The 24,863-nt window shown below is 42.3% G+C and overlaps 1 protein-coding gene across 1 annotated transcript in view; it reads right to left on the reverse strand.

Moving 5' to 3' along the window:
* Positions 1-7,010: 7,010 nt before the first annotated feature.
* The window catches only part of vipr2 (vasoactive intestinal peptide receptor 2), a 38,192-nt gene continuing 20,339 nt past the window's right edge, over positions 7,011-24,863 (reverse strand). The window contains exons 4-13 of the mRNA XM_084368765.1: positions 23,972-24,063; positions 17,860-17,957; positions 17,073-17,205; positions 15,463-15,613; positions 14,519-14,579; positions 13,241-13,310; positions 12,893-12,984; positions 11,937-12,066; positions 11,783-11,824; positions 7,011-10,275 (exon numbers count right to left, since the gene is read on the reverse strand). Coding sequence (XP_084224891.1) covers positions 10,102-10,275; positions 11,783-11,824; positions 11,937-12,066; positions 12,893-12,984; positions 13,241-13,310; positions 14,519-14,579; positions 15,463-15,613; positions 17,073-17,205; positions 17,860-17,957; positions 23,972-24,063 — 1,043 coding nt within the window. The 3' untranslated portion in view covers positions 7,011-10,101. The remainder of the gene's footprint in view (positions 10,276-11,782; positions 11,825-11,936; positions 12,067-12,892; positions 12,985-13,240; positions 13,311-14,518; positions 14,580-15,462; positions 15,614-17,072; positions 17,206-17,859; positions 17,958-23,971; positions 24,064-24,863) is intronic.

The following is a 24,863-nucleotide window of genomic DNA, read 5'->3' on the forward strand; positions in this document are numbered from 1 at the left end:
TGTTTTGCTTTTCATTTCCTCCCTTTGTCTGCTTTTCGCCCTTTATACTCCCCTCTTCCCCTCTCTCTCTTTGTCAGTTTGTCTTGTGTTCAACCAGGAAGATCGCCCGGCTATGAAAGACAGTTTAATTACAACATCACGTGATGCACTGGGGCCAAAAAAAGGCATCATGGAAGCATTTTTTTGAGCATCACAGCCCCATGAAATGACTCGTTTCCCAGCCAACCTTCCCGTGGTGTGTTTCCGGCTTTTGCTTCCTGATCCTTCTGGTTTGTACTTTGTTGTTTCTTGGTTTCCTCCTGTTTTGTTTTCTGCCTTCTGTTGCACATTTTTGGATTTTGGACTTCGTCTTTAGTTACAGTACCTTACAGTACTGTACCTTCCTGTCTGTGCGTCTGTTTTTCGGGTCCCCCTCGTTTAACCGTGAGAGATATTAGGTGTATTAGAGCCATTTTTATGCGAGATACATCTTATTTTAGGGCAACGCAGCAGACTAATGATCTTAAATCCACACATAAATGAAACTCTGCAGAAAATCCACAGTAAACCTGACATGTGACCATCAGTGCGCAGTTTCCTTTTATAAATCCCAAATCAACTGGGAAATGTGCCCACGTGGATCAGCCTCTTGTCCCAAGCCCTTTTTTGTTTATCTGTTGTGGAAGTAACGTCAGCGCTTTACCTGCCACGCTGACATAATGAGGTCCAGGAGCAGTCTGTCAGTCTCTCTGTGAGAAACTTCTGGCAGTTAGAAACTTTTACTTCCAACTTTTTTTCTCCTGCGTCTCTCACATCCATCACAGAGAGGCGAACGTTCGAAGAAGAAGAAGGAGAGACGTGAACTCTTCTCCTTGTCAAACTCTGTGGAAAGAAGTCCCGTCTGCCAGGTTGATGGTGTACGAGTGCTACAAAACTTTTGTTAATGCTGGACGCCGTCTCCTGAAATTATAAAGCTAGAGCTTTTCACAACTTCCACTCGTGCAGCTTCTGCGCAGGTGTCCCCCGGAGTCTCCAGCCTTTCTCAACAGTATTAAGAGTAACTTTAAGAGCGGGTCTCGTCTTCGTCTTTAGAGGCCGAAAACTGTTTACTTTCTCTCTGGAAGGCTGATTCATCCAATATTAGCTTGCTAGCCCATCATATCTGCTGTAAATAGCTGCCGGCACTTTTCTAACCGAGATAAGATAAAAAATAAATGAGCCGTCATCGATTCCCGGAGGAGGAAGTCGGTTGTTGCAGCAGCACAAGGACAGAAATAAGTGCAGATGCTGTAAATAGGAAAGTGACAGTTGTAGTAAAAAAAAGAGCAATTAAAAACAAAGTTACAAGGCGGACGTGAGAGCGGTGTAGTCTGTCATGTCATGCACGTTAAGGTCATGTTGTCTTGTGTTTTTTATTCTGTATTTCCTGTTTCCTTGTGCCTTGTCATCACCTCCGTCTTGGCTGTGCGCTCCTCTGTTTTGTCGCAGTGCAGTTCGTCTTTGTGTTCGTCAGTTCGTCTACTGAATATAAAAAGCAAAGCCCAGAATCATAATATAATATAGGATTATATAGGATATATAATCTAGGATATGGCATATCGTCTATAATCTGGGTGCAGGCTTGAATCACATCACAGGGTGTAAGAAGTGATAATAGGTCTGCTCATTTCTTCAGATGGTGTCGAGAGCTGTCGCTTCCATGAAAGGAAGTGATGATTATTATCATTACGGCCGACAAGACAAGACTGCTGTTCGAATCACGCCACTGGATATTTTTTAAGGACACCAGGGGACATTTCCAGACATTTTTGTGCACCAAAACAGGTGTTTTAAAGTCAAACCATGATGATTTCTAAACTCTAACCAAGTGGGTTTTGTATCTAAACTTCACCAGAGCATGAGCACAGCATTGCAGCATAAAGAAGCTTTGAACTTATCTGTGGTTTTGCAGGAACGTGCTGCGCTAACATTTATCCTGGCGGTCTGGCATGTTTCAGATAACACATATCATGATGTAGCACCTCTTCTGTAAATTCAAGAACCAGTTTATGAAAAATGACCACATGGAAAAGCATAAATAAAAGGCACTTCCTCGTATTTGTTTCTTTTCCTCCTTTTATTTTGAACCATTTTGCTAAATTTCAATGAGGGAGTCAACAAAATATATTAAAAGTTAAAAAAGAAAACTCTTTCCAACTACAGCGGCAAACAAAATCGAACACAGCACATTCTTTCTGTACCGCTCGACATGATTTGTCACGAGTCAAAGCTGGACCCAGAAGCAGGCTGCGAGGTGCTGCCGCTTTTATTTTCACGGGCAGCGTTGCAGGAGGGACAAACCAGATGTCTGGCTGCCGTTTCGGTTGTGGGAGTTCGAGGCAGGCGGGATGTGGTTGGCTTTCCAGGTGGAGGCTGATAAAGACTGGCCGGTGACCCTGGACAGGAAAAACAGACGTGCTTGATGCAGCAACTCAACACAAAACAATCCAGCAGAGACTGGGTCTTTACAGGGAGGACGCCGGGCCTCGATTAGCAGACAGGTGTGCTGGTTACTGATGATCAGCAGGTGTGCAGGACAGGAGAGAGCGTGAGACAGAGGGCCGGGAGGGGGGACGGTCTGTGGCTTCATTTTCACTGTAATCATACCCAAACCACGTCCATGCAACAGAGGTAATGTTAAACCCTCTTTTACGTACCATCTCCTCATTTCCTGGAGAACAATGGTCAGAATCTCCGAGTCCGTATTTACTGACCTCCAATCTACAAGCGTCCCGGTGCATCTGCTTGGAAAAACATGGATACTCGCTGCAAAGAGGTGTTTAAATGGCAAGACTTCGAACTTCACAGCAACTACAGCAGCAGATTTAACAGTTAAGGGCACTTTAAAAAACGACAGGAGGAGTCGGCTCCTAACCGATCCATACTGATGTCACCTGTGTTTATGTCTGCGAAACTCAGGCTACGTGGGATGATCGATGAGTCTCTGGTTTCCCTCATGAGACTTTATTTTGGAAAATCTTTGCAAGGTAGTGAACAGAGAGAGACAAATAGTTTTTTGATCCTGTTTGAATTGTCACACATATGATGTTTGTCAATTTAAGTCAATAAAATCAAACTAATAAACTAAACTAATCGTCTTATGAAGACGACACAGCCAACAGTCTCGTTGTCTCGTTGAATGCTCGCCAAAACCTGTAACTTAATCGTTGCAGAGCTGCTCCTGTATATTGGTTAACTTACAAAACTGACCAACTCAGCTGCAGTCGTCAATATGAGCAGATTTATTGTGATTTTCATCTTTTTTCTTCCTTTTCTGAGCCCAGTTGGCTCCATGTTGGTGTCGGTGACGCGTGTTGAGGGAGACGATGTAGTTCACTGAGCGCTTTAACACAAAACTACATGAGATTTTGCTTTGATTACGACAAACTGAGAGTTTCTTGTCTTGGAAATTAATCTTTTAGATTGACAAACAGGATAAACTCACTACCATACAACGTTTTTCTGAAATAAGGTCCTCCGTCCACCGCGAGGGGCGTGACTTTGACCCTCTATTGCACTTTGCGATGGACGTTTTTCTACTCTCTCATGACACACTGTACATCAGACCGTCACACGGCCCTGCGTGGCTCAGTTCAGCCTCACAGCTGCTGGATAAAAAACTTAAAACTTTTTCAGCTGTTTGCATCCAAACTTTCCCCGTGGAGAAACGGCTCCGCAGTCGCAGATGAAGCGAAAGAAAAAATCCATCTGAACTCAGTCTGCTCGTCTTTTTGAAGCCGTCCTATAAATCTGCATGACAAATTCATAGCGTGCTCATTACGACTCGTTGGTTTTGAGGACTCATTTCCTGTGACAATATTTCAGTGTTGATAAAATGTCTCCGTCACAGCCTGCCTGGGTTTATTATCAGCTTTCTTTAGTCTGTTTCTTTGTTGTACCTGTAAAAAAAAATTGTCCTAGATATCAATATTCAGCATGTAAACTGTATTTTTTATTCCAAATGCGTTAATGGGGACATAAAAATCTTAAAATTAAAATCTACATCAGTGGTAAAAGTGAAGCTAAAACGAAAGTGTTTGTCTACACGCTGCTGGTTTAAGTCGCCTACATCCAGAACTGTATTTACTTTTGATTAAAACGAGGAGTTTGTCCGACACTAGTGCTGATATTATGTTGTTGCACAACTTGTAAGTATTAGTTGTCAGTCACAGTTTCAGTCAGATTATATAATCTTCTCTCCTCCATTATAATTTTTCGTCTCGGGCGAGAATCAACACCTCCCGCTCTCTCAGCCTTCTGTTTTTCTCTAATAAAAACTGCAGTTAAGATTCAGTTTCCCCCGCAGGGTGACTCCACACACAACAACCAGCGAAAAATGAAGGCGAGTGCTCAGCCGTCGCCCTCACCCAGCCCGCCTTCTTGTTCCCAATTAGCAGCGTCTTTGCCTCAAGTCTCTCTGTCAGCTCTGATCAACGCTGCTCGTCTTCTCGGGGATGACTGAACATCCAGCTCTCCGCCTCGAGGCCGGGCAGCCCCAGAGTACGGAGCCGATATGTGGAAAGGACATGTGAGAGGAGGGAGAAGAAGGAAAATGGAGAAACTGTAAGCTGCGATATGATGCTTTTTTTTTTTGTGCTGTGTGTCCCGTCTCTGTTGCTGAGTGTTTGTCACTCACACTGTCTTTTTCTTTGGCTTTTCTGTGAAAGTTTGAGCTGAGAAACTGTAAGCGGAGCTCTCGTCTTCGTCTCTTTTGACATTCGCTACCCGCCCCGTCCTTCTGTTCGCCTCACACGCTGCAGAAATGTAAATTGTAAAATGTTTTCTGCCACGAGCAGCCAGACTGAGTATTTAGATCGTTGAGATTACACACAATAAGATCGAGCCAAAACACAAAACAGAAAAACATTCGCCTGGAGACAAAAATACAAATGTGACACTTTTGTTTTTATTTTTCACGAGTGGAAGTAAAAGATGTTATACTTTCTCTGTGCGTGCAACAGTTCACAGGCAGCAGCTCTGGTTTCACACTGTGCGGCACTGTGACCGGTCCGAGGAGCACCTGTGCACCGTTCAATCAGCACCTACCTGGCCTCCAAACTCCCCAGATCCAAAACTGATCCAACGAGGACGTCCTTTCATGGAGGCCACACCTCACCTCGCAACCCACAGGACTGAGCACCCCCAGAGGTCCGGTGCCTTGACGGGTCGGAGCCAAGTCCGCTCACAGATGCTCGATGGTTAGCTTGAGCGTAATGAGGCCTCGGCAGATTTAATCAGATTTGTCTTCTCTTTTTTCTTTATTTGATAATGATTTTCTGAGACAAGTTCAAGTCTCAAGCACATAAACTTATGAGATTTCCTCTCTTTTTAAAAATAAAAGAATGAACACAGGATTTTGTTAATGAAACTAAATCCGCAGACATTTAAACTCATCAGCTCAAGTTATTCATTAAAATTAAACTTGTCGTGTGAGTGTGTCTCTCTGTGTGTTTGTGTTTCCTGCTGCTGTGACAGTTTGCATGAGTCGACCAAAGATCGCAGTGTGTCGCTCCTCCTCCGCCCGGCGCTCTCGTCTGATGAGTAACAGCAGTTTAATTAGAGGGAGGTTAAAAGCACCGGGGGGACGTCTGACCGACAGCTCGCTTTAAGGAAGCGGAGCCACCGACACTCTGCGTGTCATTTTAATAAGCAGCTTGATATAAAATGTTTCCCCTCGACTCCTTCAGAAATCCATCTTTATTAATAAATACTCCATCATTGCAGCAGGATGAGAAAGAGAAAGCTGCGACAGATAAACTACGTCTGACTGACAGGAAGCAGAAACAAACACATCAAACTGGACACACACTGCGTGATGTAGAAGTGCTTTTCCCTTCAGTCTGCTGGTGTTTTTCATGAGGATAAATTGCCTCCACTCCCACACAAGTGTTTTCAGCGAGTCTGATCGAACCTCACGTAAATGTCAGTAAAAAGAAAATCAAACACACTCACACAACCCTGGGCGAAGATCCAATCAGGCTGCGTGAGTGACAACAACCTGTGTGGGTGATCTGTGGCTGTGTGCTGCAGTATTCACATCACAATGGACTGTTCTCTGCGATCCATTGTTCTCACAACGGTCTTCCAAGTCAGAAACTCGTCCAAGATCCCAAAAAGTCAAAGTCCAAAGTCCGTCCTGATCGACATTAATACACACACATCACCACAGCAGCATGGAGGCAGCGATGAAGTCTTAGGGAGCGTGCTCCCACAGTAGATCCTCCCAACCTCTACACACCTTTTAATGAGGGAAAGAGTTACATTCACACAGTACAGTGCTCACAAAGATGGCCTTTATCAATCATTTCTTTGCATGACATTCATGGTGTCACTGTACAAATACATGTGTTGATTAAAAGACGTGATACTCAGCATCACGTCGGTCAACATTTAAATATGAAACCACTCAACGAAACCAACACCGGCTTCAGTGTCACGCACGCTCTCCGCCGCTGGTAGTCAGATGTCTTATGATACACTCATGGTGACATCGTGTTTGTGATATATTTGGTAACACTTCTCTTAAGGCATACAGCTGATGTATTATGATGTTTGACACGATTGTGTTTGTGCGATCGCCTCGACAGCTTTGACAGCAGCCAGACAACGCTGAAAACTTAGAGCTGAAACGGTCGAGTTATGTGTGAACGGACAGAGAATTAATAGACGATTGCTTGAGTCTTTTTATACAATAAATATCTCATTATTCCAGCATCTTTAATGTAAATATTTGCTGATTTCTACTGTCTTCTATTAGAAAATAACAAATCTGAAGGCGACAGCTGAGTCGCTTTTTAATTTTTTTTCTTTAACTTCAAGAGACAAATTAGAAACAATTAAATGAGAAACTAATCAGCAAATTAATTGTGACTTCTTTTGAAAAACCTCTAATATGTATATATATGTATATATATATATATATATATATATACATATTGTATATATATATATATATATATATATATATATATATATATACGGCTGCTCCGAGTGCTTCCAGTTGAAAATATCTCAACTTTTCAGAAAGGTGCTGGTGACCTCACTGTCGCGCTTTTTCTTGGAACAGGTGATGATATTCACCGTATTTTCGTCATCTGTTCTGTGACAGCAAGAATAAGAAAAACACAAAACGATGCTGAATACAAAACAAACAGATTATACGATGCCGTGTGGATCAGACAGCGGCGGCTGACAAGATAGTGATGTCATAGAGACAAGACCCAAGTGTGGCTAGGTAGACACGGGCCCTTCAGCAGCTGACAAGCAGTAAATCCAACAGTTCAGGTGTTGAAACAGAAACTTAAAGAGGTCATATTCTGCTTTTTTGGGGGGGTTTGTGCCTTTCTTTTATTGTGTTATGACGCATTTTTGTGCATGTTAAAGGTCTGCAACATGAAAAAGCCGAAGTCCACGACAAAGAGATTACTCTCTCCCACAGAAAACACGTAACAGGCGTAATATAAATATGTATTTTTATATATTTATTATAACATATATACACTCCAGTCAGTCAGCAGACATACAGCTGCTACTGCTGAAGCGGTGTTATTTTAGATCACACTACCTTGCTCCGCATTGACCCGCCCCACTCTGCCTCTGATTGGCTACATCCTGCCTGTCAACTAATGCGCATGTGCAACGCTCACCAAAGATTGAACAGAGGCGAGATGTCTCACTCTGTAGCTAAAACAGAGTGTTCAAGATACAGTGTGAAAAGGGATGCTGCACCATATGAGAAAAATTATGTTTTTTGAAAATGTAATTATGTAATGATATTCTACTAGGACCTCCCAAATAAAAGTATGAACCTGAGAATTTGCATTAAATGACCTCTTTAAAGGTATATTTAAACCTTATTCTCTGTTATGCAAATGATGCTCAAGTGTATCTATAAGATTTCCTTGATGTTGGCCTAATTTACCAAACTTGGTATAATTGATTTGTTTATTTTGCTACGATTTGATTTGATTATTAATCTAAATGCATATTTTTTGCAGACTTGTGTTTAGTATATCTTTTAAGGCACAGCGGGGTCTGGCTTTTAATAAATATACGTTAGAGTGCAAGTTTGATTTGGAGTGCTTAAAAAAGATCACTGTTTGGTCATGTGTTTCTTAAATACGTTCATCTAAAACGTGTGACTTCCTCTTATAAATGACATCAATTATTCACTCGGTCTCCGACGATCTAATATATTATGTTTAAAGATGGTGAATAATTCATAATCAGTGGTGTGAAAATGTGAAAAATAAACTCTTCTGTATGCCTCGAGTCAAGTGTCACCGGGATTTCTTTTTTGTCTTGTGGTGACAGTTAAATACAACATGTAAAAGACAAACATTTGCACAAAGCAAGCTTTTCTTTTTTTTTTTCTTGTTATCTCACAAAATGTACATCTCACAAGTAAACTGACACGTCAACAGCCGTTTATCAGCAGCGATGAAAGAAAGGCAAAACACTGAGAGTATCATGCAACTGCTGCGCAACACCCGCTGTATGAATATCACAAATATTATTCCCATTAATAAGCAAAGTTATTTTCTTTTCCTGTATCCGCCTGGAACTTCTGCTGTCACCGGTGACTGATGAGAGTGAAAATAAGTTGAGTCGGACCGTCGACTCTCAACATGTCTTTACTGAACAATGTGAGCCTGTTTTTAAGACACTTCTGGCCACGGCAAACAAAATGGATGGGTCGAGGTGCAACGATCGATCGATTAGCTGTCAAGTGTTAATCCAAGGCTCCGATAGCGGTCGAGCTTGTGGACGCTGTTAGCTTAGCAGCTACAGTGAGGATTTCAACTTTAAAAAGGGTAAAAAAAAATGGACGGATCTCGGAGCTGAGTTATGAGCTGTATGGAGCCATTTTATGGGTCCCTGGTGATAATATTTCACTGGAAATCATACAAAGATTAACTTTATAGAAACAGCTTATCTTCCTCGCTGATGGTTGCATTTCCTTATGTAGGTCAGTATTAAACTGAGACTGTTTCAGCACCAGCAAAACCTCCTCGTAGCTGCGTTTAACGCTTCATCGACTTCAACACCTTTTTTATTTTTCCAGTTCAAGTCTTTTAAGATTTGGCTTACTGAACCACATCTCGAGTATTTGCATTCCTTCGGATTAAAAACATTCCTCAATGGTTATGTGGGTATTATTTTCCCCTGTGGGATGGCGCAGAAAGAAAAACAGTATTTTGGGTGGGAGTGATCAAAATGGCTACACGAGCAGGTGGGAGTGGATGGAAATCCTGCAGCAGCAGTGAGGTGTGGGTTCGAATTAACAGCTCTGTGCAGACCTCCTCTTTAAGTCTTTGATTTGATGGTTTTTGTTCCATTATTTTGTGTTTTCTGCACAGTGTAGATCAGCACACATCTCTGTGGGACGTGATCCCTCACTGGCTTCCCACTGCAAACCTCAGTCCTGCCTCGAAATTGCACAAAAACAAATCTGTGCAATGTGTCCTGTACTCTCTCAGGCTGAGTAACAACTGAAACTGTATGAATGAAGCTTGTCCAGAAATCAAGTGTCAGCAATTTTGTCACCGGTCTCAGCAGAAGCTCCCGTCGGACGCACACTCTTTGATTACGCAACGTCTTCGGTCTGAACGTCCTGCATTTCTTCATTACGACAGCAGCGGTGTCAAAACCGTCGAAGCACAGATGGGTTTGGAGCATGCACAGCGCTTCTCGATGACAGCAGTTCATTAAATATCCATTAAAAATGATGCAGTTTGTCAGAACAGTTCAGGTTCTGGATCAATAAAAAAACAAAAAAAACAACCCTGTTTACCAGAAGCCCAGACGAGCAGGGCTCATGTGCTGACCTGGGTCAAAATCCATTCATGAAGCAGTGATTTTAACGGGCCTCAAGTATCAGATGGGTGGGTGCGGCCACTCTAACCTCTTGATGGTGATCAGAACCACTTAAGGTCCACTTCAGGTACAATTTGAATGCTTGTAGTGGTTCCCACCCATGTGTTACTTCACCTCGGCTTTGTGTTAAAATCACCTGTAAGACTGTTCGACCCAGGTCAACCTGCAGACTGTCTGATTGTTGTTTTTAAAGGGTCCGTCGGGTCCTCACAGCACCGTGGTCTCCGACTGCAGGATGGACTGCGTTCGAGAGTTGCGGTGAAACTGCGCCATGTGCTCTGAACCGTTCCTGGAGGCGAAGGTGCTGTTGAAGTGGCGATCTCTGCTGAGGCGGCAGTTCAGACACATACTCCGCCACTTTCTCTTCAGCTCGCCTTGAACCTGCAAATTAAAAAAAACAAACAAATATATGACAGTTAATCAAACTCATAAAGGGACAAACCAACCACAACAAAACATCTCATTTACCTGCAAAATGTTCTGATTCATAGTCAAAATGTGACGGCTGATGGCCAACTGTGATAACACCTCACGATGAAACAGTCCAAATATAAAGGGACTTTTTGTTTAGCACATGTTACACTATCCTGTAAACAGAGGCCTTATTTAAGCAGAGTAAGAGCTATGTAGCTTTTAAACACTGAGACAGATTTACGACTCGTATTCAAGACATAACAAAGCTTCACTTCTAGTCAAATCATGTCACTTTGTGCAGCTTAAACTTGCAACGGACAACCTTTTGGACTTAACTTATCATTCTGAAGTAAATACTGTTGTCACAGTGTAATGTCCGGAGAAAGACGACACCATCCACGTATGGATTAGTTCTTATAAAGCTCACGTTCACAGTGCTGTTCGGTCTGTAACCAGGCTGGATTTTTAATGGAAAAATTAAGGAAAAGGACCATTGTGCAACCAAAATAGAAGGAGGCATCGGTTTCCCCTGGTTCACTATCCACAGGTAACAGTGGAGCAACTGCAATAACTGTGGAAACTGTGTGAAGAGGGAGCGTGATAGAAACCGAGGTAAAACACGAGCGAGCGGATGGACGTTCACTCGATGGAGGGAAAAAATAGAAGGTGTTAAAAGTCGTCTATTTCCCCTTTAAGTCAAAGTCAAGTGATCTCCGGGAAGTACATTAACAAAAAGACGTTGCTGATCATCATATTAATTCAGTTACTTTTATGTTTTACATTTACATTAGTTTTATAATAAATCCATTATCATATTGTTAAATCTGTTCTTGTTTATGATGATGTACTTTTTTTCCATCTGTGACTCAGTTTAAACTTTATCTGATCGGATCAGTTGTATTAACTGGAACTGGGTCAGTTTCAGCTCTTTGAGACGCAGATGTTCGTGGGGAGTGGGAGAACGATGATAAGCGGTCCATGTTTAAACAAAAAGACCCGTTTGCTTTTTTTTCCAGCACTTGCTGTTTGAATAATATAAATCCAAAATATGTTTAATTAAAATAATGTTCTGGTGGAATGAGGACACGGCTCACAAACGTTCGCTCCGACCAAAACAAATTGCCAAAATCATTTATCAAACGTTTTTTTTCCACTTTCAGACCACAATGAGACGAAGCTGTGTGTTTTCCTAAATAAGCCCGTTATCAGCTGAGTGCAGAAGCATTAATGGGAATATTTATAATTATATATTTACAATTATATAATTAGATTTTTCATTTCTATATTTATTCATTCTTTTTGACTCTAAAATCAAATACTAAGAGGGGGAATTATGTTTTGTGCAAATGGATTTTGGTTGGAAGTCGTGCGCTCGGTCCTGTTTGTGATTACTGTGTTTAATCAGTTTCACTTCTCACTAATATTACTTAATATCACGTACTTTGCTTTGTCATTTGATACAGTGTAAGCTTACCTCACTGTTTAGGAAGCAGTACAGAATGGCCACCACCAGACCCTGAAAACAAACCCAACAAATACCAGAAGTAATTCAACATATGCTTAAACTTACACGACGATGAGGTGTTGTAATAGACGTGGTGTTGCGGAGGGACTAAATAATACAGCACCTGAAAGGATCCGAGGGCCAGGTCGAAGAAGACTTTATAATGTTCTGTGATGGATTCGCTGAGAGAAACGAAGACGACGTAGTGGATCCCAAACAGAGGGATCAGCAGGAGAGTGGATTTGGCCAACCTCCTGAGAGAAAAACAAGGAATGAACAGATGTTTTCTAACACCACCCACCTCCGACATGAGGAGGACTTCAGTTGTTGGCTGTAAAAACAGAATCGGACCTCATCTCGTCAGCACCTCGGAGCAGCGGATACTCCAGCCATGCACTATCTGCATGGCTGTGGGAAAAAGGTTTAGGAAAACTTAATGCATTAAAACCACAGCTGTAGTGGTGTATTACCCCTGCAACTCTAAGGAAAGACGGACAAATCCTTCCCACCGTTATCACTCTCCAGCTGCCACCTCTGCTCAGCCCTACACTGGAATACAAGATCGCTGACACTGAATATTCACGTAAACAGACAAAAAGATTCAGTGGACCGAGCCGAGCACGTCCAGGCTTTCTCATCACCTCTTGCTTTTCCTCGCGACAACTAGGCAACAGCTCAGATTTTCCTGGAGGGTAAAAAAACGCCTGAAGATTAAAACACGCTGCCTGTGACCGGGCCGAGACTCAAACAGACGCTGAATCGTGGAAAAATGTGCCGCTCCGTAGAGGTTTCACCCCCCCAAGTATCTCAAAGGCTGCATCATGAAACGCTGTCTAGTTGCATCAGCGTTAGCACAACTATTATCTCTGCGGGCAGCCAACCACCAAGGGGATAAAATATGTTGTGAACATTTCAGATTATCAGGCTTCTGTGTTATATTTTTCAGCTGACTCGAGCAGGTGAAGCTTTTAACGGCACATAAACGTTAACATAGTCTATCAACTTTTATCAAAAATTGAAAGGGGAAAAAAAACAGGTTTGTAGCACAAGTGGGTAAATCAAATGTCCCGTGTGAGATACCTGTATTGTGATTGGTCGTTGCCGCCCACGTCAGGACACCTCAGCTTCTGAACCAAGATCCGAATGATGCTCATGAACAGGATGAAGTTCACCTTGGAGACAGGGGAGGAAATAAAAATATTGGAAGCCCGAAAACCCACAAGGGGGGATTTTATTTTGCTGTGTTGGACATTTTTCCACCCCCAGAAGACAGTGAATGAAAAGTTCAGACAGAAACTCAATCCTGATTGGCTGCAGGCTGTCGAACATCTCAATTACAACAGTGAGTGTCGCCTACTGCTACTTTTTTACCCCGACAAGCATGTGAAGCACCTGCAGATCAACAGGAGGGAACGGAGCTCTACCTACCGTAATGGAGAATACGATTGGTCCGTTGATCACCCAGTTAGGTACGGGGTTGTCATTTGTCTCCCAGCATCTGAGGGTACAATAAATAACCATAATGTAAATTGTAGATTTTTGCTGACAATGTTTTTAAGTCATTTGTGTCTTAAGTAGTGTTTCACATCCTTCAGGGCAGGTCACAAATCCATCCATTAGTTTTTGGGCTGCAATACTGGAAGGCTAAGCAAGATGTCCTTCTCCTCAGGGATTTCCTTCAGCTCTTCCTCGAAAATCCCAACGCATTACCACATCAGATATATATATTATCCCTCCTGAATGTTCCCTGGGGTTTTCCCCCCCGTCTCTATATGTGCACCTTTTCCTGAAAGCTTACGGATGCAGAGGAAACTGAGCAGCACCACCTGAAATCGTGGAGGCGAGCGTCGCCAACGGACACAATGAAGAAGTCGGGACAATGGCGGATTACAGTCCTGGAAATGACCTTCCTCGAAACATCTCGATGTATTTAACGGTTACAGAGACCACCGCTGTCTACAACAGTGCCATCGCATTGTCCTCCACTGGATGTATTGCTTAACATCCTTGGCAACATAAAGGACGCATGGAAGTATGTGGACAGGCATGATTACATTTTTTGAGAAAGACGGACACATTTTCATACATAAAGGGGCCGTAAATGAGTCGAGCCGAACAGCGAAACTACTATTTCCAAGGTCACGGATGAACGTCCACACTGAAGCTACATTATCTTTCTCCACACACTGTGGAGCTCTATCCTCGCTGTCCTCTGTCATCAGACTGCTGCTCTGTAATTGTTGATGCAGAGTTGTTTCACAAAGTCTCTTTAACAACACGCCCACTCAGTTCGACTCGCTTAATAACGAGCCGCGGTGCCAGCTGTAATAATGTGCAACAGAAGCTGAGCGGATCCATGATACCAGGCTCGTAATGATCGCTGCTCAATGCAAATCCCACCAGCTGACTTATTCAATAACGTGCTCTTTGACATGGGATCTTATAATCCCGGAAAGTGAGCCCAGTAGGATTATCCGCTGACAGACTCTAATTGATAAAATATGATTTGTGGACTAATGAAACAACATGAAGTCCTGGCGAATATCGACGCATGCCGCTGTCTAATGCTGATTATGTCTCCTATCGCATAATGAAGGAGGAAATAATAAAGAAGTAAGTGCACAACATGCGATCGTGTGTTCCTCTGACACAAAGCAAATAACAGATGATGAGTAATACTCTGAGGAGAGGCTGTTTGACGCTCACCCCGTGTCCTCCAGGTAAATCCTCGTCAGCACCCACGCAAAGACGAACACGGTGGGGATTCCTGCAAAATGCCACAAGAAAACACTGATATAACGTAGGTAAAACATTATCCATCAGTTTGAAAGAATAACATTTATTTCACTATTTACTGTGTTTATTTTTATCTTTATTTTACTACTATGTGATATAATTACTTGATTTTTTTCTCTTGTATAAATTACCAGTTATTAATTTATAGATTATATAAGTTTCCAACACGTTAGATACGAGAATAAAGCATGATACTTCAGAACATATTGAATTATAATCGTGAGTTTTCAGTAATAAATGCTAAGATGCCTATCGCACACACGGTAAAGGGTCTCGTAAAAGCCTTGTCTTCACCACCACTGCTGATGAAAGTCTATCTGACGTGACTCAGACAGAAAAAGAACGAGGTGATATCAAAGTTTTATTAGTGTTATGTTAAGTCTCCTTCACCAGCTTCATCTGATGTTTCACCATAAGATTTAGCAACAGGTGACCAGCGGAAACACATCGTAACCTCGATCAGTCTCGGAAACATTCAGGATAATTTTACAACACAACAGCAAGTCGGAAAAAAAACATTGCACCCCGTCTGAAGTGGGTGCATGAGATCTATCACATGTCGAAGGTGCAAAAAAAAAAGGTCTTTTCAAATCAATTTAGGATCTTAGGGCTTCTGGAGAGCTTCCTGATTATGTTCGTCGAGCTGTATGGATCCATTTTATGCTTTTCTGTCACGTCTCCAGCTACTTCAGTTGTTTAGGCGAATGCTACAATGCTGTTTTGCTGTGAAGACTTTTTCCTTCGGCATGGGGGTGAGGAGATAACGACTGAGTTTTCAGTTTTGGGTGAACGAAAAGCTGCTACACTTCCTGTTAAATCACATCTGACTGAATGTAGTTTTTTGGCCAGCTCACCCCAGCCGATGAACATGTAGACGACGAAGTGTCTGTTCTCGGAGAAGATGACGACGAGCAGAGTGTGGAGGTACAGACCCTCCACCAGCAGCCAGAAGAAGTTGGCCATGATGAAGTACTGGAAGAACACCAGACTGGCTTTACATCCCACCTGAAGAACACAAAGGTCAAACATCTTAACTCTGGACCTCGTGTTAAATCATTAAAAGGTTTAAATGACACAAAACTATCAATAATTCTTCAACAGGGACTATTAACCTTTAAGTCATAGTCTCATGTAGGCCTCGAGAGCACACGCTATCTTTTTTCTACGGTACAGACTCCTACATCCACAGAGACACCGTGGGGCTAATGAGGCTTGTCTGTGGGTGTATGTTCCCCTTTTCCACCGGGGGCGATCGATGAGTTCACCAGGAGGATGAGCTTTAATTTGCAGATCACAACGCTACAAGCAGCGAGCAGATGGGAGCGTAAAAGGTCAGACACTGTTCCTTTAATGGTAACACGGAGATTTTTTCACTCTTGAGAGGAAATGAATGCAAGGAGGAGATACAACTTTATTAGATACAAGTAGCTAAAACTAATTCAATCTAATGCCATTAGCTAGTAAGGAGGGAGTACTTGGCTGAAGTGCGTATCTGGTACGTACACTGAACTATCATCTGCGTATAATGTGTCAGTATCCACACTCGTGATGAAGGAAAGTCCTCAAAAGTTTATTTATTCAAGTTTAGTAAAAACTTGATCCTTAAATCTTATGTTTTGATCTGAAGCTAAATCCTGAGGCTGTTCTGAAGTCCTGCAGTGCAGTTCAAATTAATTATTCATATTACATTTAAGTATTTCTTGTTTCTGCAAACTTGATCTTTAAAAAAAACAAAAAAAAAACCTCTGCAGCTTCAGGGAGGATATCAGCAGCTCAGTAACAAGAGAAAAATAAAACTTTTATTTATTAAAATGTCCAGACAAACTCCTAAATCCACCTCATCCACATTAATCTGTATGATTCGAACTCGTGCACTCGTGCACTACATACCTTCTGTGCCTCCTAACTGCCATTTGAAGCATATTCACAGGCGTAGCAGTGATTATTTTGAACATACAGATAAAGGGTGGAGAAATGGATGATGTAGCCGGAGCAGTTTGTTTTTTCGCTGCGAGTCTGGATCCCCACTGGACTCTATTATAAGTGCTGAACCTCCAAATGAAGGCGTGTTTTGTATCGAACACGGATGAATTTGAAAAAGTTTGGCAAAGAAAACAAAATAAAATAAACATTTTGGTTTCGCTGCCAGAGGTACGAGACGTTATGTGCACTGTTATCAAAATATGCCGACCAATATGCAGCATGTGGCCAGAGTTCCCGTCATCCCTGGTATCAGTTAATGAACTCACTAATAAAAATTCAAATAAATAGAAAAATGTGAAGCCTCATTTCTGTAAAACCTCATTTACATTTAATTTTACAGCCTGGTAGCTGGAAGCATCGAACTGAAACCGTTTTCCCTCCTGTGACAGTTGTGCTGTTAACACACGAGTGTGCAGCTTCCTGTTTTCCTCGGGCAAAGACTCGGCCTCGGTGAGGACGGAGGTGGAGGCGGTGACCTCACCAGTGACGGCTGGCTGGAGCACTGCGAGTTTCGGTTGAAGAGGATGTCGTCTTTCACCAACACGGCCACGGCTCTCAGGATGAAGGAGAAGAAGAGGTTGAGGTGGATGTAGTTCCTGGTGCAGTGGAGCTTCCTGCACAGGAGACAATGATGTTACGATGTGTACCACACGCTGTATGTATCGTCACGCTGCTTGGTTCAGTATGAACAAACAAAGGCGGCTCGCTCTTTCTGAGTTAGTTACAGCGACAGACGACCAAATGAAACGCACCATCGCCCATATCTCTGGTTTGAAACAACTGACAACAACTGACTTTTTAATGCAGGAATCTTACATCTTCTATTTTTATCTTTCACGCCTTGCTGATTTATGAATATTTTCCACGTTGCTACTCTGGTCAGATCTCCAGTGGCCTTTTTAAAAACTAATCCCAACAGAGAGAGAGAGAGAGAGAGAGAGAGAGCTCCAATCAACATAATTTAAATTAACAAACTGAATAAAAGTAAATCCAATTAATGCGTAAACTGAGAGGCTGCCACACAACCCCCCCCCCCCCCCACTCACACACACACACACACATGCACATCTGTTGACAATTAAAGCTGTGAAATTAGTGCTCGTTCGTTTCGAATCAAATTAAAGTGACAGCTTCTCCTCAGATCGCTCACACGTCACGTCAAGACCTGAAAACTGAGCTTGAAATGAAGACCACCCACTCTTCTTCTTCTTCTCCTTGTATCTTTTTTATCTGGTGTATTAATGTTGTACAGTAACGCGCGGTCTTACCGGAACAGACAGAGGATGGCGCTCCCCGTGGTGAGGGCGATCAGAGACAGGCTGTGACCCAGAGTGTACAACGTCTGCACGACCACGTAGAAGACCAGCTGCAGACGAGAGACGAGAGGAGCAGTTACTCTTTTATTCTTAGTGTGTTTATCATGACAGGGGCAGCAAACCTAAATTAAATTGGTGCAGTTATTGTGCTTTAATACCGGTCCTCTGGTCAGATAAGCAAAGATCAGATAGATATCAGACAGATCTCAGCGTTATGTCCTGACTAAAAGTATAATCTTCACTATTGTTGGTCACAGCTGAAGATCTGGCGATGTTCGCTGACTTCTCTGCCAGCAAAGCTCACTGGTCTCGAGGGTGAAGTGAACTGAGAGGAGGAGGAGGTGGTGGTGGTGGCACAGGGGCGAGCGAGGACAGCACAATGGACGATTCAGCGGTGCTGGTCGTGACCCAAAACGAGCCAAACGAGCGGACGGGAGGAGGCTGCAGTTACAAAACAGCCAAGAGCCACAAAACAGGAACTCACAGGCTGAAGTTTAACCCCACAATATTTCACGTGAGGGGAAACAATCGCAAAATGAAGGCTGATAGTGAAGTTCATATCAAGGACAACAGACTGATCAGTTTCCTCTCTAATATAGTTCTTGTTAATGAAACATCTTGACATCTTTAATGTACATTTATCAAACAAAATCATCAGAAAAATCAGGAATAATGAGACTAAAGTACCACACAAGAGTTTGTCTGTAAGTTTCTCTGGTCTTTTGTCCCACAATAAGACTCTCTGTGACCTTTTGTCCTGCTTCCACTCTGTATTGTGAAATGTCATGTAATGTGTCGGCACCAATTAACCAGGTCACATTCAGGGGAAAAAAAACCACACTGACATTATTTGACCTTATAGTTTCCAGTGTTTTCTTTTTAGGGACATATTTTGGGATCTAAATGTCTTCTAAGTAACTAAAGGCAAAGTAATCATCAGCGGCAACTTGGACCTTCAGAGTGCATCTTTTTAAATTTCTTGTTTTTGCCACTGACTCAGAACGAAACTCTAAGTGTCTGACAGCATCACGGAAAGGATCCCTGCAGAGACGGACCTTTTTGTTCCAGAATGAAATCCTTTTTGTGTAAACACCTGTTCTGTCACTTTCTTCACAGCCACCAGACTCCATTCATAAAAACAGTAATTTTGCCGTGCAGAACGTGGGAGTGCTTTTCTACCACGGCCTGACGGGTTCATTTGTTTGTCTTCTTCTGAGACTTTGGTGTTTTTGAAGGGTTACCTTGGATCCAAACACTGAACCAAGTCCAAAACTGTTCAAATATGTAAAGATGTGGCCGAGGTTGTCAGGAATGAACCTTTAAAGATAGAGAAAAAAGAAGGAAGAAGGAAGAAGGAAGGGAAATGGAACCGGGAAATAGACGCTTGTCAATCTGAAGAGTTTTTCCTTTCTTATAATTTGACATTTTTCATGTTGCTAGAATTAAAAATGCATTCAGGTGACTTTTCAGGAAAAAAAAAATCAACTTCCAGTAAAAAGCAGGTTTCATGAAGTTGTTTTGATTTTCACAGACAAAAAGAAAACAGAGTAATTATCAGAAAGAGGTCAAAAATATTTACAACAAAAACAAAATATCTTACCAAAAAATACAAATGTCTGAGAGATTTTCTTCATCATTCTCGTACAAACCTTCCAAAAATCTGGCGATCAACACGTCACTGATTAATTATGGATTGAATCAGAAGCCCTTCAGTTGTTTTCTTGGTATTGCTTGTCTGAACGTGTCTCTGAAGTTCGACCAAACTGACGTAAAAACATTATCATAGATGTTGCAAAAGTAAAAGAAATGAAACAGAATTCAGAGGATGAAAAACATTAAATAACGCAGGACCAGCTGATTGTTTTTCTGGAGCTTTTCCTTTCAGAGGTTTCATCAGGACGTAAAGTCTGTGTCTCTTGTGTTTTTTAAAATAAATGTGATGCAATGAGGCTTTTGTGCTTTGAATGAAGCTTTGCATCAGATCTGAGGGTTATTACACTGTAAGTGTCGGAGGAGGAAGAAGAGAGAAAATGTTGTTTGTTGATGAGAAAACTTGGCATGAAGTGCTGACGGTCGTTTTCCTGTTGGAAAACAGAAACGGAGGTTGATTAAATTCTCTGAGTGCCTTTCTGTGTGTGTGTGTGTGTGTGTGTGTCCTGTTATCTTGCTTCCTCAGAAAAAGGTGTTATGTGTTTGAGTTCCTCTCCTGAGTTTGTTTTTATGGGAACATCAAGGCCGGTTGTTTGATGAGAAGCTTAAACAGATGTGACGTCGGATTTGCATTCTGTTTAAATGGACAAGTCCGATTGTGTGTGTGTGTGTACTGTAGGTGTGTGTGTGTGTGTGTGTGTGTGTGTGTGTGTGTGTGTGTGTGTAGGTGTGTGTGTGTGTGTGTGTGTGTGTAGGTGTGTGTGTGTGTGTGAGAGAGAGAGATATGCCTCATGCATAAATCAGTGTCACAATCAAAATCTTGCTCTTGACGTCGTCTCAGCACACGCCTCCCAAAATGTATATTTAGCCCCTTTCAGACATTCATTAAAGATTTCACACTCTGCTCTCGAGTCTGCAGAAGTTTTAAAGTCACTTTTTTTTTTTTTTTTATATAAAAGTTGTGGAAGAAAACTTTGAATGTGGCACAAGTCTGTGAGGCACTGCCTGTACAGCCTCCTGTAATCACTGCAACAAACGTTAATCATCATAAATGTCGTTAACAGGAAGTGAACGAAGAGATCGACACTGCTTCTTCACATTGTGACATAAAGTCTGAATAAAGCTTTTAGCGAATAGAAGCCGATTAGCCATTAACAGAAACATTTATAAAGAAGCCAGTTTTATGCACTTCTGTCTCTACATGACAGAGTTTGACAGCGGGAGGGAAGAACAATCAGCTATCAGGTCTGATTATCTGCACAGAGTTTGGGAAAACTTATTTTTTTATCTTCCTCCTTCTTGATTAAATGTATTCTGTGATATAATTTACATGCAACAAGCAAAAAACACGAGCGTTGTTTTGTTTCTCCGACTGTCGCCAGAATAAAATGTTGGTATTAAACATTTCTGCGCAGACTTTGGGGCATTTTCCAGCCATGTTTGTGCTGACAAAACGGGTGTTTTAAGCCAGAACATGATCTTTTCCTCGTCCCAAGACTCCCTGAAAAAAAGGAGAAACGTTATAAATGTATCCTGTCTGTGACAAACCTGTTATACATTAAGTTCTTTCTTTTTGTGTCCGTTTGTCCCAGCGATGTAAGTGTTTATTTGCATCCAGAGAGAGGAAGTGAGATCTGATCACACGTGTCCTTTTTGTCCACAACAACAACGTGGTTTAATGATGAACATGATTTTTTTCTAACGCTAACCCGAAGTTGTTTTGTGCCTAAACCTAACAAGACCATAGGCACAGAGCTGTCGCAACATAAACGTGATAATTCACCTGAAAGAAATGTAAAGATTTAACATATCCATGGTTTGCAGAAACCGACTGGGTCTGTCTGAAATAAAAAGTCTTGACATTTCCCAAGTGCCATCATTCCAGGTGGTATGTTGGCCGGGTGAACGTGCCGGGTACAGTTCTGCTGTCTATAGGAAATCTCTGGACTCAAACACAAACACGCAGCCAGAAACAACAACAACAAACAGAGGGAAAGATTTCTATCTGTGTATATCTGAGTTTATATTCCTATTTTTAGTTGTTAGTTGTAGTAAAGGAGCTCTTGTCGACAGCTGCAAATCAGTCCAGAAAGGCAAATTTAAAGTTTCAGTTTTGAAACTGTTTTGAGCGAATGAACTGGGCTACGTAAAGCGTAATTTGGTCAGAGGATGACGCGGTGTAGGCTACGTGGATGTGGAAGTAAACAGAGGCTACAGGTAAACAAAGCAGGAGACAAAATGGAGAGAGGTCTTCAGGAATTACTTCCAATAGGGAAAGTTGTAATTGTTCTTGCATGTCAGCTAATGTCGGCCATGTTGCCTGCTGTCCGGAGACGACGAAGAAATGTAGCGATTATAATAAACAGCCGACCAGTTTATCCTGCAAATCTGTTGCATTGACTCTGATTCTTAAAGGACTAAAACCACCTCAAGCGAGCGTACGAACCTTTTACTGAAGCTCTTCAAAATGCTTAATGGAAACGCAGCTTGTGTTAAAACAAGCCAACAGATATGAAGAACTTGTGGTTCTTCATACACCAGGATTGTGTTCACGCACAGGAACAAGCTGTCTCTGACAGGCGGCTGCGGTCCAGGTTAATTAGCAGAACACATTTGCAGTTCTTGTAATTCTTCTCTCATTTGGTTTCTTTCAGATTATGTTTTTCCCCACGTGCTGTGATGTAAATGACATTTTCTCAGTCTCATGTTTAAGACGTCGCTACAGACAGTTCAAACACACGTCTCCTGCTCACAGATGAAAGTTGGCGAAAAAAAAAAAAAGGGCATTTAAATTCCTTCAGAGCATGAAGCTCCTTTTGATTTCAGGTCGAGTAATCCACTTTACAAAAGAAAAGCCTGGTTCTGACCCGCACCACTAAGTCTGCTTGTTTCAGGGAAGCTGTGAACTGTGTGTTTTCCCCAGAAAGTGTGAAATATAATAAAGTTCATTCATGTTCTGACAGAATTCAAGGATTCTTTCACCTTTGAATCGTTTCACGCAGATATTGAAGTATTGCGGTAAAACATGAAGAGTCTACAAGAAATACAAATCTTTTTCTTCTTTTGTCCTGCAGCGGCTGAAGGTGCAGCACCTTTGATCCGACCGGCGTGAAATATTGTTCGAGATGTTTTGGGTGGGTTCAGGCCGAGACATCAAAAAAGCAAAAAGCAAAAAAGGGAAAAAGGGTTAAAGAAACAGAAGCGGAAGAGTGACAAACGGGGAGACAGTTAATTGAACAAACACAATGGGTGATTCAGAATAAGATCGGTCGTGACCAGAACTGAACCTCGGCGGTGAAAGAGGACGGGAGCTGCAATTATCAGCACCAAGGTCGGACGAGGCCAAACATTGTGCTTCTCTGAACTGTTTGGCTGGAGGGAGAATCACAGCACGATCAAAACAACAACAAAACACACTCACAAAGTTTGTCCTCGTAACACCTTCAGGTGTTTTATGGTAATGATTCACCCCAGTCAGCACCGTCGATGGTCCACCACTTCTGCTTCAGCAGCAAACACTAATGACTTGACTATTTTCCACCAGTCGAAGGAGAGGAGGGGTTTCTGACACCGACTTCTAAGGTGAGAGGACAAAAAGCTCCATCTCCATCCCGGGCCGGCTCTGCTCGGTTTTGACAATGACACCTGACCTGCTGCACACATACTCATTAAAAAGCTGTGAGACAACAGCTCTGTGTCAGCTCATTGACAGTCCCCAGACTCCCTTGAGAAATAGTAATATTCTGTGAGTTGTTGAGTTCAGAGAAACTTTATAAACTTTGTGAAACTGTCGCTTAGAAATTCTTAATTATTTGCACCGTCTTGTAAATTCGGCAAGCGTTACACATTATAAACTTTCTTTGTGTAACAATAATTGTGCACGTTTGTCACAGTGATGTACGTGTAGCACATGGAGCAGGAACGTTATGTATCCTTAAACATTTTTTTTAAGAGACGAGGTTCTCAACAAACGTAACTAAACTGTTACCAGGTTTTTATCAAACGTTTGATTGAAGGTTCGGATCTGAAAGTGTCCTGCAGGATGCTGTTTTCTAGGAAACACGGAATCAAAATACTTTTTCACAACGTAATCTGAAGGGTAATGGTGTTTCCACGGGTGTTTTTCTCACTCAGTGACGCAAAACACACACAATTGCTCACACTTAAACACGTATCACACTTCTGTCGGACATATTAACCTTTTAAAGGTTCGGCCCCTTCAACACTAACCGGTGTTAATTAACATCTGACCCTGCAGGCTTCGTCAATTACAGGCTGCTAATGGTCCATGTAATGTTGCAGCAGCTTTTTCCCGCCGCAGTCAGAAGTCATCAGTGTCCGGGTGAAACGCCGCTCTGACATTTACAGCGGCGACACGACGCAGAGGAGCAGAGTACGACATTGTTTACTGCACCTTGTCCTGGACGATGTCCGACCCGCACACGCTGTTGATGTTTGGGAACACGTCCGACCATCCTGCCGACGTGCAGTTCCTGCTGATGTTACCTGTGAGGGAAGAAGAGAGAGACATTAAAATCATCTCCGCACCAACTGAGACGTCAAGCATCAGTCAATACTGAATACAGTCTGCATTACCAACATGCATTTCAGTGAAACGCTCATTAACACCCAGATTTTCGACATATTTTCAATATGGTCACTGCAGAAATGCACAAAATCGGCCATCGTTCTGTCTTGACCGTGCTTTTAACTGTGTGTTAGCATTTGAAAAGTGTTTTGCAGGTGGTGGAGAGTGAATTATAAAAGAGATACTGAATGTTTTTTTGGATGGAAGCAATGAAAAAGGATTCGCAGCTCGGTCCACAAAGTTATCACAAGCCGAGATGGCTGCCAAACAGCCGACAGCAGTTTTTTGAGTAGACATTTCCAGCCATTTTTCACGGGACATCAAACCATCTCCGTCTGTGATCTCGGCGACCAAACCGTGATGTTTTCTTAACCTTAACCAAGTGGGTTCTGTGTCTGAACCTAACCGGAGCAGAAGCACGGCGATGTGACGAGAGAGAAATAGAAATTGAAGCTGAAGAATCGGTCGGACAACCTGAAAACATCACGTCTGTGGTCACGGGTAGCGCCGGCGCTGACGCATGATAATATTTGAAGCCGTTGACAGTGTTTTCTTGAGGAGCCGACACCTGGACAAGGAAGTGAGCGTGTGTGTTGAAAGCGACCTTTTGAGCGTTCATGTATTCTGACCCTTGTCTTGTTATCTCTCCCCCCTTCTGTGTTTTCTCCTCCTCTGGCCTCCTTCCCGTCTCTCTGGTGCTGCTCATCAGGCTCTATCT

This window comes from Pagrus pagrus (assembly GCF_965226575.1).
Source record: "Pagrus pagrus genome assembly, chromosome: 12".
Lineage (NCBI taxonomy): Eukaryota > Metazoa > Chordata > Actinopteri > Spariformes > Sparidae > Pagrus > Pagrus pagrus.